The 14283-nt window shown below is 38.1% G+C and overlaps 1 protein-coding gene across 1 annotated transcript in view; it reads left to right on the forward strand.

The window, feature by feature from the left end:
• LOC140135890 (type 1 phosphatidylinositol 4,5-bisphosphate 4-phosphatase-like) overlaps window positions 1-14283 on the forward strand; it is a 30471-nt gene that overhangs the window by 9208 nt on the left and 6980 nt on the right. The window contains exon 2 of the mRNA XM_072157553.1: window positions 13124-13317. Coding sequence (XP_072013654.1) covers window positions 13124-13317 — 194 coding nt within the window. The remainder of the gene's footprint in view (window positions 1-13123; window positions 13318-14283) is intronic.

Raw genomic sequence — 14283 nt, forward strand, 5'->3', positions numbered from 1 at the left:
TCTGATTAGGGTCATGCAAAAATGTGAGTTTGTGAGAGCCCTTGCAAGGGGCATGCATTATTGTGGATGCCTAACTGCAATACAACATGTATGTCATTGGGATTATGCAAAAAGCACAATAGTACAAACACTGGCACACTTTAGGGGATACAATAAATACCATATAACGTGCTGGGGTGCATGAATAAACACAGGAACCACAATTAAATAAATATAAATATGAGTCAGTACATGGCATAGAAATATACAATGAACCTTATTCATGTAAACATGATAAAACATACATAGAAATATAAGTTCAGCAAACATTAGAATACACAAAGGGTCAAATTGGGTGTCAGGAAACATAGGTCTCCAGACTTTAAATACGATGCATATAAGAACACTAAGGTTTAGACAGGTTCTCCAAGAGCATGCTACGTTGTCTGTGGGCGCTTGAAGCACAGCTTCCTGCTAATAGGTTCCACAATTTCAGCAAGTTGAAACTCTGAAGTCATGGCCCTTCTAATAACTTGATGGGAGCAGTCCAGAATGAGCTGGAGCAGAAGATTCTGGTTGCTGAAGACTGTGTCAACTTCACTTTGAGAGCAGATCATGAGCAGCTCGTGCTTAAGCAGTTTCATGTAGTAAGATCTCTGTTGGTTGAGTTCGGTGCATCTGATAAGAAAGTGACATCTGTCTTGGGTTCTATCTCACACATCAGACAAGTGTCATTGGTCTTGTACTGGTTGAACTTAGCTCTGTTGCACTGGAGCACATATGTATTGGTAAGCAGTCTGGCTTTGATGCTGGCATGAGTCGCCTCACGGGGTTAGTGGAAAGAGCTGTCCATACTTGGTGTGGGTGGCCTATTTGAAAGTTGCTAGTGTTAATATGGTTAAGAGATGATTTCATCTGTGCTTCACTTTGCATGTTTTCATTCCAAACAGCACTGATAGCTCCACTGGTTTGAGAAGTCCACTTGTTTTTTCTTGGGGGTTAGCAATGACATCATAGATTGATGGTAAATGATACTTGTTAAGCACTTTCCTCACCTTCATAAACCATGACCTGCTGTTGAATGATTTAACAGCAAGTTGCCTGATAGCGAGTTCTCTTTCAGTGCAGCTCATATCTCTAGCAATGCTTCCAAAAAGTGAAAGAATGGCAGCATCAACACAGGCTTCGACTGGTTTTGCACCTAGTAGGCCATAGACGGCAGCATTCGCAGGGGCTGGTGACTTTGGCAAAAATTGAAGTTGCCGTAGTATCTTACGCTGAAACTTCTCAAGTTTGTCGATATCGGCCTGCTTGTAGCAAATGGCATCAAGACCGTACAACATTCTAGGTAGGGCATAAGTTGACCAGATGTGGTGAGATATATGTGGTGCAAGGCCATTCCTTCCATGGAGCCCCGCACCCATTAATGCATACATAGTTCTTCTAGCCAGTTGGACTCTGGCATCAACATCAAGAGTGTTACTAGTATTCCGGCAAATTCCTAGATGGGCCGTTTCATCATTGTAAGGGATAACTTCACTGTCTATTTCTAGGTCAGCCTGCACATTCACATTGAAGGAGATTGTAGCACTCTTGGATGCATTTATTTTATATCGGTGATCGTCAGCATAATTGTTGACTAGGTCTAGCGCAACTTGTGCATCAGTGAGAGAGTAAGACAGTACCACCATGTCATCTGCACATGTGGGGGCAGGAATGTTGACTGTGCCGATCTGATGACCCCTGTGCTGTTCATACAGTTGGTCGAGGAGTCTATTGGTAAACACTTTGTAGATAGGAGCAGATGATACGCCTCCTTGTCTGACACCTTGCTGAATTTTGAAGCTGTCAGAAATGAATCCGTTCCATTTGACAGAGGTCACTGGATTTGAGTATAACTGTTTAAAGGTCAGCCATAAATCTCCGTCAGCACCGGCTTCATAGAGTTCGTCGAGAAGAATCTCATGGTCTACCACATCGAACGCTTTGCTTACGTCGAGGAAAGTTGTATAGAGCGGTCAAGTGCTTCATTAATGGACTCGGTTAACAGCATTGCAGCATTCGAGGGTGAGCAGCCTTGTGTAAAGCCACATTGCATACAGTTCTGCTTGGGAGCTAAGATTGGATTTGCTCTCTTCAGCCAGGTTTTCTCCATGAGCTTTCCCATAATTGGTGTTACTGTAATGCCACGGTAGTTATCAGCAAGTGTTTTGTCTTTTTCTTCTTAGGGATAGGTGTCAACACTCCATTCAGTAGGTAGTCGGGGACAAAGGTTGTATCCAGCATATAATTGATAATGCTTGCAAGTACTTTGAGGACACTAGGTCCGGCATGTTTTAGATGTTCAGCTGTTATGCCAAAGCAATCTTGGATTTACCATTTTGAACGTTGCAATAAGTTTTGGATTTCTCCAGGTGTTATTGGTTTAATCTTTTGCTTACTGCCACGGGCTTCACTTTCGATCAATGACACCTTGAACTTTGAAGTTTCTTTGAAGTTGTTGTTGAAGTTTGCATCATCTTTGGAGACTGCAAGTTGGCTAAAGTGCTTCCTGAACCCGTCACAGATATCATCAGGCTCGGTTAGTTCTTCACCATCTATTTTTAGCAGACTAGTTGGAGCTGCTTTCTCAGCTCTTTGCATTTTGACAAGTTTGTGGAATAGCTTGGTGTCATTAGTATCAGCCTCCATGATATCAGAATAGTGCTGCTCTTTGATAGCTCTATTGGATCTTCGTATTTCGGATCTAAGCTCTCTTTTGATTTCTTTTCTCGCAGTGACTATAGGATGTGTTTTGAGTAGGGGTCTCCCCTCTTCCTTCCAATAATGGTGCATCATTTTGCAGTCCTTCACAAGTTTCCCAATTCTTGTATTCCAAACCTTGAGTCCTTTCCCAGACTTCTTGTGCTTACTAGGTGGTTTTGTAAGACTGTCTTGGAAGGCCTTAGTCATATTATTGGTGAGAGAGTTTATCAGACGCCTGAGGTCTTCATGAGTCTCAATTCGCAGATCAATCTGGGCACTGTTGGTGGTCATAATTTCGTTATATTTGTCCTTATCCACCTTGGTCCAGTCAATTCTGGGAGCTGAATATCTGTTGATTTTACGATTGCGCTGTGATGAGGAGTTGGTCAAAGTCGCTTTGTTGCAGCTGTACTTTAGTGTAGCATGCACTGGTTCATGATCAGATACGTTGTTACAGTTGGCATCATTTGGTACGTTCGCATTGATCTGAAGAAGGCTTTGGTGCTCCTTGGCAATTAGAAGGTAGTCAATTTGAGAGACATCAGTTCCATTGACATGGAAAAAGGTGTCCATAGCAGGTACCTCAGTAGATACGTTATGATTGTGGCAGAACTTCTTAAGAAGGTTATCTCTGGAATTAGGTGGCACTCTAGTCAGTGATGCGTTGAGATCACCCATCATTACAATAGCATGTGTGTCGCTATACTTGTTGTAGATTTCGCTAATTTCATCTAGGACAGACTGGTAATCATCATCAGCATAGCTTTTCCCTCTGCAAGGAAGGTAGGCATTTATGAGACAGTAGGTCACAGTACTGGTGCTAAGTTCAATGCAAATCAACCTGTTACCACCATCGGGCAGCAGTCTAGTATTGCCATCCAGCTCAATCCTCCAAAAGAAGGCCACGCCTCCGTATCCACATGGTTTTTGGAAGGGGGATATTGGGTTATCATCGTCAACAGATTTCGCTGCAGCTCTGAAATTTGCATCGAGTTCATGTAGCTTCTGCTGCTCGAAATTAAACAACCAATGCTCCTGTATAGCAAGGATATATGTTACCTTCAGGATGTCTTGTACGGCGATGGTGTTGGCATTGATGTTATTTACATTGAAGGTGATGATTTGGATGTCTTTTACATTCTGCAATGGTAGTTTTGGTGCCATGGTGTTACCTGGGAGGCTCTGCCCATTCCTAAAAAAGGCTTTTTAGGAATTGCGCCAGTTGCAGGAGTACATCCTGCTGTAGGTTGACTGAGAGTTCTACTACTTAGGTTCATATTGTTCATTCTTCCATGAGCATGTTTGCTGGTAGAGGCTCGGTTTCTTGCTTGTCTATAAGAGTCCGCATGTTCCCTACCGTTGGCATCTTGATATTCTCCGGCCGGTCCCATTTCCATGCCAGGTTGGTTTTACATCAGACAGGAATCTTGGTCGATTCGTTCTTATACTCCGACTATAGGCTTCACGCTTCATGATATCTTTGCTCATTGGTTCAGCATCTTTGTTAACTCTAGTACTATTCATTGCAGAAGTCGTAGGGTGCTTATTCTGATTTGTGCTGTCATGAGCAGGCTGAAAGGAATTCAGGATGTAATTCTGCTGGTTATTTCGCAAAAGACCCAGCATGCATCAGCGGTAGCAAGACGTGTTCTGGAGACGTCCGGTCTTATTTTTCGTCTTTTTTAATGGAATACGGTGGAAATGTAGTCTAATTGTTGGATATATATCTGCATAAGTGTCTCGAGCTTCTAAAGAAACTATAAAACATGTCGAACGGGCGAAAATCCGGAAAGAAACACAAAAGACATTCATCAAGTCGATCCAGCACAGGTGAAGAGTTTGCGAATTCGGAAACCGTAACAAGTAACGAGTCTCCGGTGTGCAGTGAAAGATACGGCATGGCGACTCACGAAAGAACAACTCGATATAATTATGAAAAAACTTGAGAAGCTCGAGATACTTGACACAATCAATAAGCGGCTAATGGATATGGAGAAGGATATTCACGAAGTTAAGTCCAAGGTGGCGGAATTAGAAGAAGGATTAGAAGAAGCTGATGCTTCTATTAAGGACTTGACTGATGGGAAGGTAGACAAGAAAGACTATGACAAGCTGGAATCACAACTCGAGGATTTGGCTAACAGAGCAAGGAGGAACAATCTGGTATTCATAAACGTGCCTGAAGGCGTTGAACAAGGTAATAATAAATGTGCTGAACTTATTAAGACGATTATTGCTACGCACCTTGAACTTGACCTGGATGATAATGATATAGAAAGAGCTCATAGAACCCCAACGCATCTTACGGCCCCAGAGCCAATCCCAGGCCAATTCATGTGGCATTCCACGCCTTTACTGTGAGACAGAAAGTGATTAAGGCTGCTAATCTGTTAAAAACTAATCCTTATCCCGATGGCGAGGCTCAGCGTAAACTTGTGATTACGGAAGACGTCACCCCCACGCTGCACATTGAGCGTGCCAAGTTGTGGAAACTTCGAGAAAACTTTGGAGGAGAATCCAGCTAGAAAGGCCTTTGTAAATTACCCATCGTCGCTCAAAGTAATAGAACCAGATGGATCCGTAAGGCGGATAAATGCAAAGAACATTGAGTAATTGTTTCCAATATGATTCGGACTATCCGGATAAATACTGCATGCATGCAGAAAGGTAAACTTTAGGAAAACACAGGATTTGACTTTGTTTACAAACAGTTAACTGTGGTTTCATGGGTGTTTTTACCATCTTAAGCCTGCATTAATTTGTTTTTTTGTTTGGTATGTTTTGCAAACTTCTGTTTAAGAATCCTTATCTGTGTGTTTTTTGTTTTTTTGTCAACCCAAAAAATTTCAAGATTAAAAATCGTTACCTGATATATGTTTATTTAAAATATTTTCTGAATTTTTTCATGATTAATCTAAGATTTTGTACATACAATGCCAAAGGCTTAAGAGATGGTAAGAAACGTTCCACTGTGTTTTCGTGGCTGAAGAACAAAAAACTTAATGTTTACTTTTTGCAAGAAACGCATAGCACTCGTTTTGATGTTAATGCGTGGAGTGCACAATGGAAAGGCACATCAATATGGAGTCATGGAACTTCAAATAGCAGAGGTATTGCCATTTTATTTGATGAAAATTATGACTGTGACATTATAAAAAACTTGTCGACCAAGATGGGCGTTATATAATTGTGGATGTTAAAAATTTTGATGTTATATATACATTGGTCACTGTTTATGGGCCAAATAGAGACTTGCCGCTTTTTTACAGAGAAGTGGACAATGAACTTGATAATTTTTGTTGTGACAATATAATTTATGCCGGTGATTTTAATCTTGTTTTAAATGTGGCTTTTGATAAGAAAGGTGGTCGCAAACAAACAAATTTTAAATCTCAAGAAGAGATTCACAAGTGTATGGCCAAAAGGGATCTGGTTGATATCTGGCGTTTGAATAACCCTGGTAAGATGATGTTTACTTGGAAATCAAATCACCAACCACCTATCATGTGTAGATTGGATTTTTCCTGATTAGTACAGGTTTAAAGAATAAAGTTAAAGATTCTGGGATTCAACATGGTCTAAGATCAGATCATTCTTTGGTTACGCTTTCTTTATATGGTAACGAAAGCAATCATAGTAAAGGAATGTGGAAGTTTAACACCTCCCTCTTACAGGACACTGAGTATACTAATTTGATACATGCGTAATTAAGGATATTTGTTCAAACAATTCAGAGGCATGTCCTGATATTCTATGGGAAACTATGAAATGTGTTATTAGAGGTGAAACAATTAAATATGCAAGTCAGAAGTACAAAAATATGAATCAAGCTGAAAAAAGTCTTGAAGGTGAAATAAATGATCTTGAGCATGCATATGTTAATAATCCAAGTGTTGATCTTAGAAATAAAATTGAGACCAAGAAACATAACCTGGAATTCATCTACGAAGAAAGAGTTAAAGGTGCAATGGTCAGAAGTAAAGCAGATTGTATTGAATATGGTGAGAAAAGTTCAAGTTCTTTTTCAATCTTGAAAAATCACGTGTTAAGAGGAAATCTGTCGAAAAAATTGTGTTGGATGATGGTTCCATTATTATGGATGATAAAAACATTCTTGATGAATTAAAAAAATTTTATTCAAACCTGTTCTCGACAGAGTGTGAGGATGAAAACTATATTGATACAGGTATCTTAGAGTTGGGAATACAGCCTGAGGACATTCCTAAAATCAGTGATGACCAGTGTAATTTATGTGAAGGTATTCTTTCTCTGCATGAATGTTCTGAAGTGTTGAATGATATGCAGAATGGTAAGAGCCCAGGCTCTAATGGTTTTCCAATTGAATTCTTTAAGTATTTTTGGAATGACATCGGCCAAATTGTCGTTAACTGTTTCAATTACTGTTTTGAAAAGGGATGTATGACTGATGAGCAGTGTAGAGGAGTCATCTCATTAATTCCTAAAGAGGGTAAAAATCATGATCAAAAAAAAATTGGAGGCCGATTAGTCTTCTCAATGTAGACTATAAAATAGCAACCAAAACAATTGCAAATAGGTTGAAGAAAGTACTTCCTTCTGTAATCTCTAATGATCAGACAGGCTTTTTAGCAAATAGGTACATAGGTGAGAATATCAGGCTGGTGTTAGATATGATTGATTATGCTGATATTAAAAATATTCCAGGCCTACTCTTATTTTTAGATTTTGAAAAGGCATATGATAAGTTGGAGTGGAATTTTGTTGAAAAATGTATTAACATGTTTGGGTTTGGTGAGAGTTTGAAAAAATGGATTTCTCTTTTTTATAAAAATATTCAAAGCTGTGTTATTAATAAGGGTTTTGTTTCACCATATTCTGAATTAACACGTGGTCTGCGTCAAGGATGTCCCTTGAGTTGTTATGTTTTTATTCTTTGTGCAGAAATTCTTGCAATTGCCATTCGTAAAAATGATAATATAAAAGGGATTGAAGTTAAGGATTCTATTTCTGTCAAATTAACCCAATTCGCAGATGATACTACCTTAATTTTGGACGGATCTGAAAACTCCTTCTGAGTTCAGTGGAGACCATCAAAAATTTGGCAAAATTTCCGGTTTGGTTGTTAATTATTCAAAATCGTCCATTTTAAAAATTGGTTCTTCAAAGAATGAAGACGATATCTTGATTCCTGGCACAAAATTTACTTGGACCAAAGGCCCAATAAAATTTCTTGGTGTGAATATTTCTTTGGATAAACAAGAGATGTTTAATTTAAACTATGAAAGTCAATTGCATAAAATGAACACAGTTTTGAATATTTGGTCACAAAGGGTCTCACCCCAATTGGCAAAGTTGCCATTATTAAGTCGCTTGCAATGTCCCAGCTTACTTACCTTCTTTCAGTGTTATCTAACCCCCCTGATGCTTTTCTTAAGAGAGTTGAGAAACTATTTTTTAAATTTATTTGGAATGGTAAACAAGATAAGATTAAAAGAGAAACAATGTATAATAAAATTGAAGATGGTGGTTTGAACATGACTAATATATTTCTTTTTAAAGAGGCAGTTAAAATATCTTGGGTTAAAAGGTTCATGAACCCAGATAATAATGGCAAGTGGAAATTACTTTTTGCTAGAGAACTTGACAAAATTGGTGGGTCCGGAACAAGTAACTGGTTATGGCAGTGCGAGCCATCTAAGATTTCTGATTTTAAATGTCACACAAGTAATGACTTTTGAAAAATATTTTGGAAGGCTGGTTTAAATTGCGTGCAGAATATGATGTTACAAACAAAGTTATTTGGTTTAATTCTAAAATTAAGGTGAACCGAAGTGTGTTTATTACCGTAGTTGGAGTTTAGATGGTGTGAACTTGTTATCAGATTTAATTGAAAATAATCAATTTATGACTTTTGAGGGTTTTAAAAAAGCATCCCAATGTGAAGTGTAACTTTATTCAGTATTATGGTATAATTAGGAGCATCCAGAATGCACAGTGCAAGGTTTTTTCAATGAATGATAATGAGATGAGTGACTGTCTGTTGACTGAACTTTGGAATACACAAAGAGTTTGCAAATTTGCATATGAAAAGCTAAGACAGCAGGCATGCCCCACATCACAGGCATTCTGGAATGCCAGGGTAAATGATTTTGTTGTACCAGTACCTATTGAAAATTGGAATGAGATATATACTATGGCTTTTACTAGCAGTATCGACACATACACAAGATATTTTCAATTTAGATTTATTCATAATATTTTAGCGACAAACAATTTTCTTTACAAGATAGGATTAAAAGAAACAAATTTGTGCAGTTTTTGCAAGACAAGTATTGAAACCACTAAACATCTGATGTGGGATTGCAATTTCTCCAACCTTTTCTGGAAGGAAATTATTTCCTGGATAAAAATGATCTTCATCTTTTCATAAACCTTACTTTCAAAATAGTTTGTTTTGGTTTGCTTAACGAGGAATTTGATTGTTTCAAAATTTAATTATTCTTTTGGCCAAGCGCTACATTTATAGGTGCGGGTCGAGGAAAAGCCTTTGAGCATTTTGGTGGTTACATCGTGGGTCAAAACTTTTGAGAAGTCAGAGAGGTTTATTGCTGTTAGAAATAATAAGTTTGCTAAGCACACAAAAAAAATGGGAGCCTTTGATAATTTGATTTTGGAGCTGTAACCCTTTATTTTATTAATTCAGGAACTGTACATTTAAAAAAATTATTTTTGGGCTTTTTGTCATGTGTTGTGTTATTTTGTTGCAAGGTACATGTACATTGTATGTTGTATGAATTATGAAACTCTTGATTTGTAATTACATTTTATGAATACAGTCTATAGTTAAAGTTTGTTTCCTTTATATTATAAAGTGCTTTACTGATTACATGTATGTATCTTGCTTGTTTATGTGTGTAGGGTTTGATGGTTTATTTTGTATGTTTTTTCCCCATCAAACCCAAGTACAGGGAATAAAATACGAAAGAAAGAAAAAAAAAGAAGTCGTAGGGTGCTTATTCTGATTTGTGCTGTCATGAGCAGGCTGAAAGGAATTCAGGATGTAATTCTGCTGGTTATTTCGCAACGCTGAATGACTCGGTGACTTGCCGCTTTGTCTCTAGCCTTTGTATGGCATTGGGGTTGGCGTCTATGCCGCTTACTGGTCTGGGCATTGTAGCCAGAAGGTCATTATTATCAGAGGTTTGAGACATGTTATTTCCATGTAGGTTCATCATCTTGCTGGTTGGAAGGATGGAGCTAGAAGGTTGGTCATATTTTTGCTGTTGTTCAGTAGCTATTCTTGCACGACATCTGCGCAGTAATTTCTGTGCAAGAAGTTGAAGTTCTTCATGGGTGGGTAGTTTGTAACTGGTTGATGATGCTAATTGGCACACTTTCAGTCCGTTGACAGTATTATTTGCATCAGTGCTTGGACTGGTTTTATTACTTGTGTTGGTAATGTGTGAGAAACATTCTGCAGCGGGTATACGTGCTGAGTCAATCAGATGATCACTTGGGTAGCAGTTAGAAGGCAGCTCATGATAGCGTTGGCTCACAGCATAAGGGTCCACTGAAGTTCCACTTTCATTCACACCTGGTGCTTGTTTGACAACATGCCTGGAACTATCATTTCTATTGCTACTAGCATGAGTTATCCTGCTATTAGTGCTTGGTATAGTTGTTGGGGGGTATCCACTGTCACAGTGCAATTGCATTTGATGAGTACATGCAGTTTGGCATTGACAAATGTTTGCGTTAGCCATACCTTCAAGTTTGATCACTCTCTGTTTTAGTAGTTCAAACTCCAAGTTGTTAACTCTTTGGCTGAGATATGTGAGCGAATCTACCTCAGGCCTTGAGTAGGTGGTTTTCTGTTCCGTATGATTAACGCTTTGGTCCTGAAGCTCAGGTTGTTCTACAGTTTGCGCAGCAAGTCTGAGTTTGTACAGGCGTTCGTTTTCCTCAGCCTTTCTTATTTTCTCCTCAAGCTGACATATGTAGGACTGAATATGAGAGACTTGTTTATTTCTATCGGTGATGTCAGCAGTTTTCTTTTCAATCTCCTTTTCTCTGTGGGAGAGTTTTCTTTCCCATGATTTCAGTCTCTTCTCCTCTACTTCAAGGAGTATTTTCTGCTGGGCGTCATTTTTGCTGGTAGATGTGGAAGGTGTTTTCGGGTTAGGTTGCACATCTGAAACCATCTTGGCTGTAGCATCACTTCTAGTAGTGTTCACTTTGGTTATGGGATGATTATAGTCATGAGCAGGTTTCTTATTTTGGGTGATAGTTGCAGTGGTCTTCTTTTTAACTTCCTTTTCCTTCATTGCGAGTCTTTCTTCACGAGCTTTAAGTCTTTTTTTTGCTTAAATTCGCAAGAAATTCCAGTTCCATTTTCTTATTGGTAGACAGTGCTTGGGGTGTTTTTTTCAGTTGCTTGGTAAAGACAGTAAGGCTTTGCTGTTTGTGATTGGTGCTACTTCTGTGATGTCATAAATGAATATGCATGTTTTTTGTTATCTGGTAATACATGGAAGTATGTAACACAACATGTCATTTGCATAAAATTTGCATATAAGGGAGGATACTGTATTTCGTTTAATGGCGTAAACATCACGATTTGGGGACTTTTGGGTCATATTTTTGTGGATGATTTTCTTGGAAATGGAATTTATGGAGACATTTTGACTTTGACAAATGGTAACTTGCAAATGATGGTATATCAGCGTGGTTCACGGTGCAAGTAGGCATTTTCCCCAATTTTTTTGGATCGCATTTTTTGCTACTGGTCTGTGTAGTTGAGTAGCAGTTTGTAGAAAATGACTCGCATTTTGCGATGCGAATCCAGGTAAATCGAACACTGCCTATTCACCATCGAAGTGGTTACGTAATTCCCTTGGTTACCGGATCACGCTATTTTGGTATGCCTTCGAGTGCCATATACTTTACGTGGTGATTGTTTCGATCGTGGTTCACTACTCAAGTGCGTGATCTCGTTGACATAGTAACATTACGTAACTTCGATACTGAATTAAGCTGTAAAAAATGCTACACAAAACTGTGAAAATGCTATACAAACATATTTTGCATAGCATTTTTTTGCTAGATATGCAAAACATTTACACTAATTCCAACACTGTAGACTAGATGCACTATCTAATCCTGCACATCATGACACTCCACCCATTGAATCTAAAGTGACCTCAAGAAGTGAAGTTACAAGCATTTGAATACACAAAGGTCCAGTTTTAAAAGTGGCAAACTGGCCTATTTAAAAATCCATGGATTAGACTTCTGGTTTGACAATGGTGGATGGCTAATTTATGCTTGCCTTTTTTTTTATCTAAATTTAAAACAAAAGTAACAAAAGAAAAATGAAACAAAAGAACTGAAAAATGAAATAAAAGTTGTGAAAAGTACAGAGAATAAAAACTGAAATAAAAACTTACTGCAAAAATAAAACTTGACTGAAGAAACTGTGTTGATAATGAGCTTTTAGAAGAATCACATTTCATTTTAATCATGTTTTTTACTACTTCCTTGTTTATTTGTTTATGCAACAAAACAAATCATATTGCTGTGAGAGTCAAATAATACATTGTTTCCATGGCAGCTAAATCCCAATCATGTCTAGCATTGCATTCAGGAAAAAATAGTTATCAGTGGCTGTGAAATTGAAAATTTTCACTTGTACATTTTTTCACTCCACGAGTCCACAATTTTGATATTTTTCCCTGTAATAATTTTCACTTGATGTATGCATACTGAGTGCAATTTAAATGTAATTATTTCGACCATAGGAAATTAATTAAATTGGTTACGATTCCCTGCCGCTCGAAAAAGTTTTGCAGCAAAATCATTAAAATTTATTTACTTATTTTGCATGATAAGCGATGCATCCTCTGTCCATCACTGTCTGGAACACTATTAGTTAGTGCCCCATCATTTGACAAAATTGTGTTATAAAGAAGTTACTTCTAATAAATGGCGACTCCAACTGTTGATCCACAAATGATGGGCTAGTCGGTTTCACTGCAGAATTACAGTTTATATGCATATGGGGACAAGAAAATAAGATGATATTTTTCTAAATAAATGGAATCTCCACCAACTTTTTTATTCTATAATTCTTCTAGAGGCCAAATAATATTTTGGGATGAGGGTCTGAGCTTTGTTCGATCAGGTACCCCTAACCAAATAATTATTATTCCATGACCCTAGAGCACTTAGCAGTAAATATTTATTGTGCAAAAATTTCTGGAGACAAAAATTTTTTATTGGAATGACACACTCTGCTATCATTTCCTGTGTAACTTACCCTCTTTTCCTGTAGAATATCAAACCCCCCTTCTTATTACGAAAATGGAGTATTATGACACAAATGTTAACCTGTATAATCCAATCTATGTTTATTCCTTCACAGATTTACCACCACCGCCGCTTGGCAGCATACCCCCTCCAATCCTACCCGGTGAGCAGCCCCCTCCCTACTCACCCACCACAAGCCCCCAGGGTGGGGTGCCTATGATCAACTGTCGCGTGTGTCAGTCGATGATCAACTTAGAGGGACGTCTGCATCAGCATGTCGTCAAGTGCGGTGTTTGCCATGAGGCTACGGTGAGTACAAGTCTTTTTATTTTACTACTTTTTTTCTTAGCAAAGTAAGTGTTTTTTTGCCCTTGTTGAAGTAATGGAAACAACAACTTGACCTCTTTTGTGTGACCCTCTCATTTTTTATTTCATTATAATGAAGTGATGAAATTTTGTTTGTAAATTACTGCCTCAAATATGAAGCAGTCAATATTTTTACTTCCCTTTCTTTGATTTTTCTTTTGTCTTTTCTCCACCCCGGTGTGATCACACCATTGGATAATGCAAACATATGCCCATTCACAACAAATTCACATTATTTGGTACAATTTCAGACAGAAAGGACCTGTACATACTACCATCAAATTAGCTACTACATGTAGATTACTTAGTTTGCTGTCAATTGTAGTCAATTGGTAGCTTTATTTCGAAATTTACATTCTTCTACATATGTATAGTAAACATGGGAAAAAGTCTTAATCCAGGCCAACTTCTTAGGCCATGGAAAGTTCAAGAAAATGACATCTGTGAGTAATAATCATCAAATGCAATTGCCTGTCACCTGTTTTACTATGATTGGCTGGGCCTTCCTGAAGTGAACTTCCTGAATTGGTCAATGATATGAGTGCAGTTTGTAAACACAGAAGAGACTGACTAAAGGGGAACTCCAATTCAACTGCAGTCAGTGCATACATCCATATACATACAAGTGTTGAGTAATCAATTGCAAAAATTGCCACATGTGGCATGCCTAAAGATTTCAAATATTGCCATTTCATGTATAATTGTCAGTATAAGGTGGAAGTTAACCCCATTCATTAACCATTGTTATCTGATCTCATACACCCTGTCCAAAGTCATGTTCCATGTTTTCCTAAATGATCTCAAACAACTAAAGTATGTTCTACTATAAGTTGGCAACATGACCAATGCCCCCATTTGTGTAATATCCATGCATTTTACTAGTGTAGGTACATGTCCATGTAATGTTGC

This window comes from Amphiura filiformis, chromosome 16 (assembly GCF_039555335.1).
Source record: "Amphiura filiformis chromosome 16, Afil_fr2py, whole genome shotgun sequence".
Taxonomy (NCBI): Eukaryota; Metazoa; Echinodermata; class Ophiuroidea; order Amphilepidida; family Amphiuridae; genus Amphiura; species Amphiura filiformis.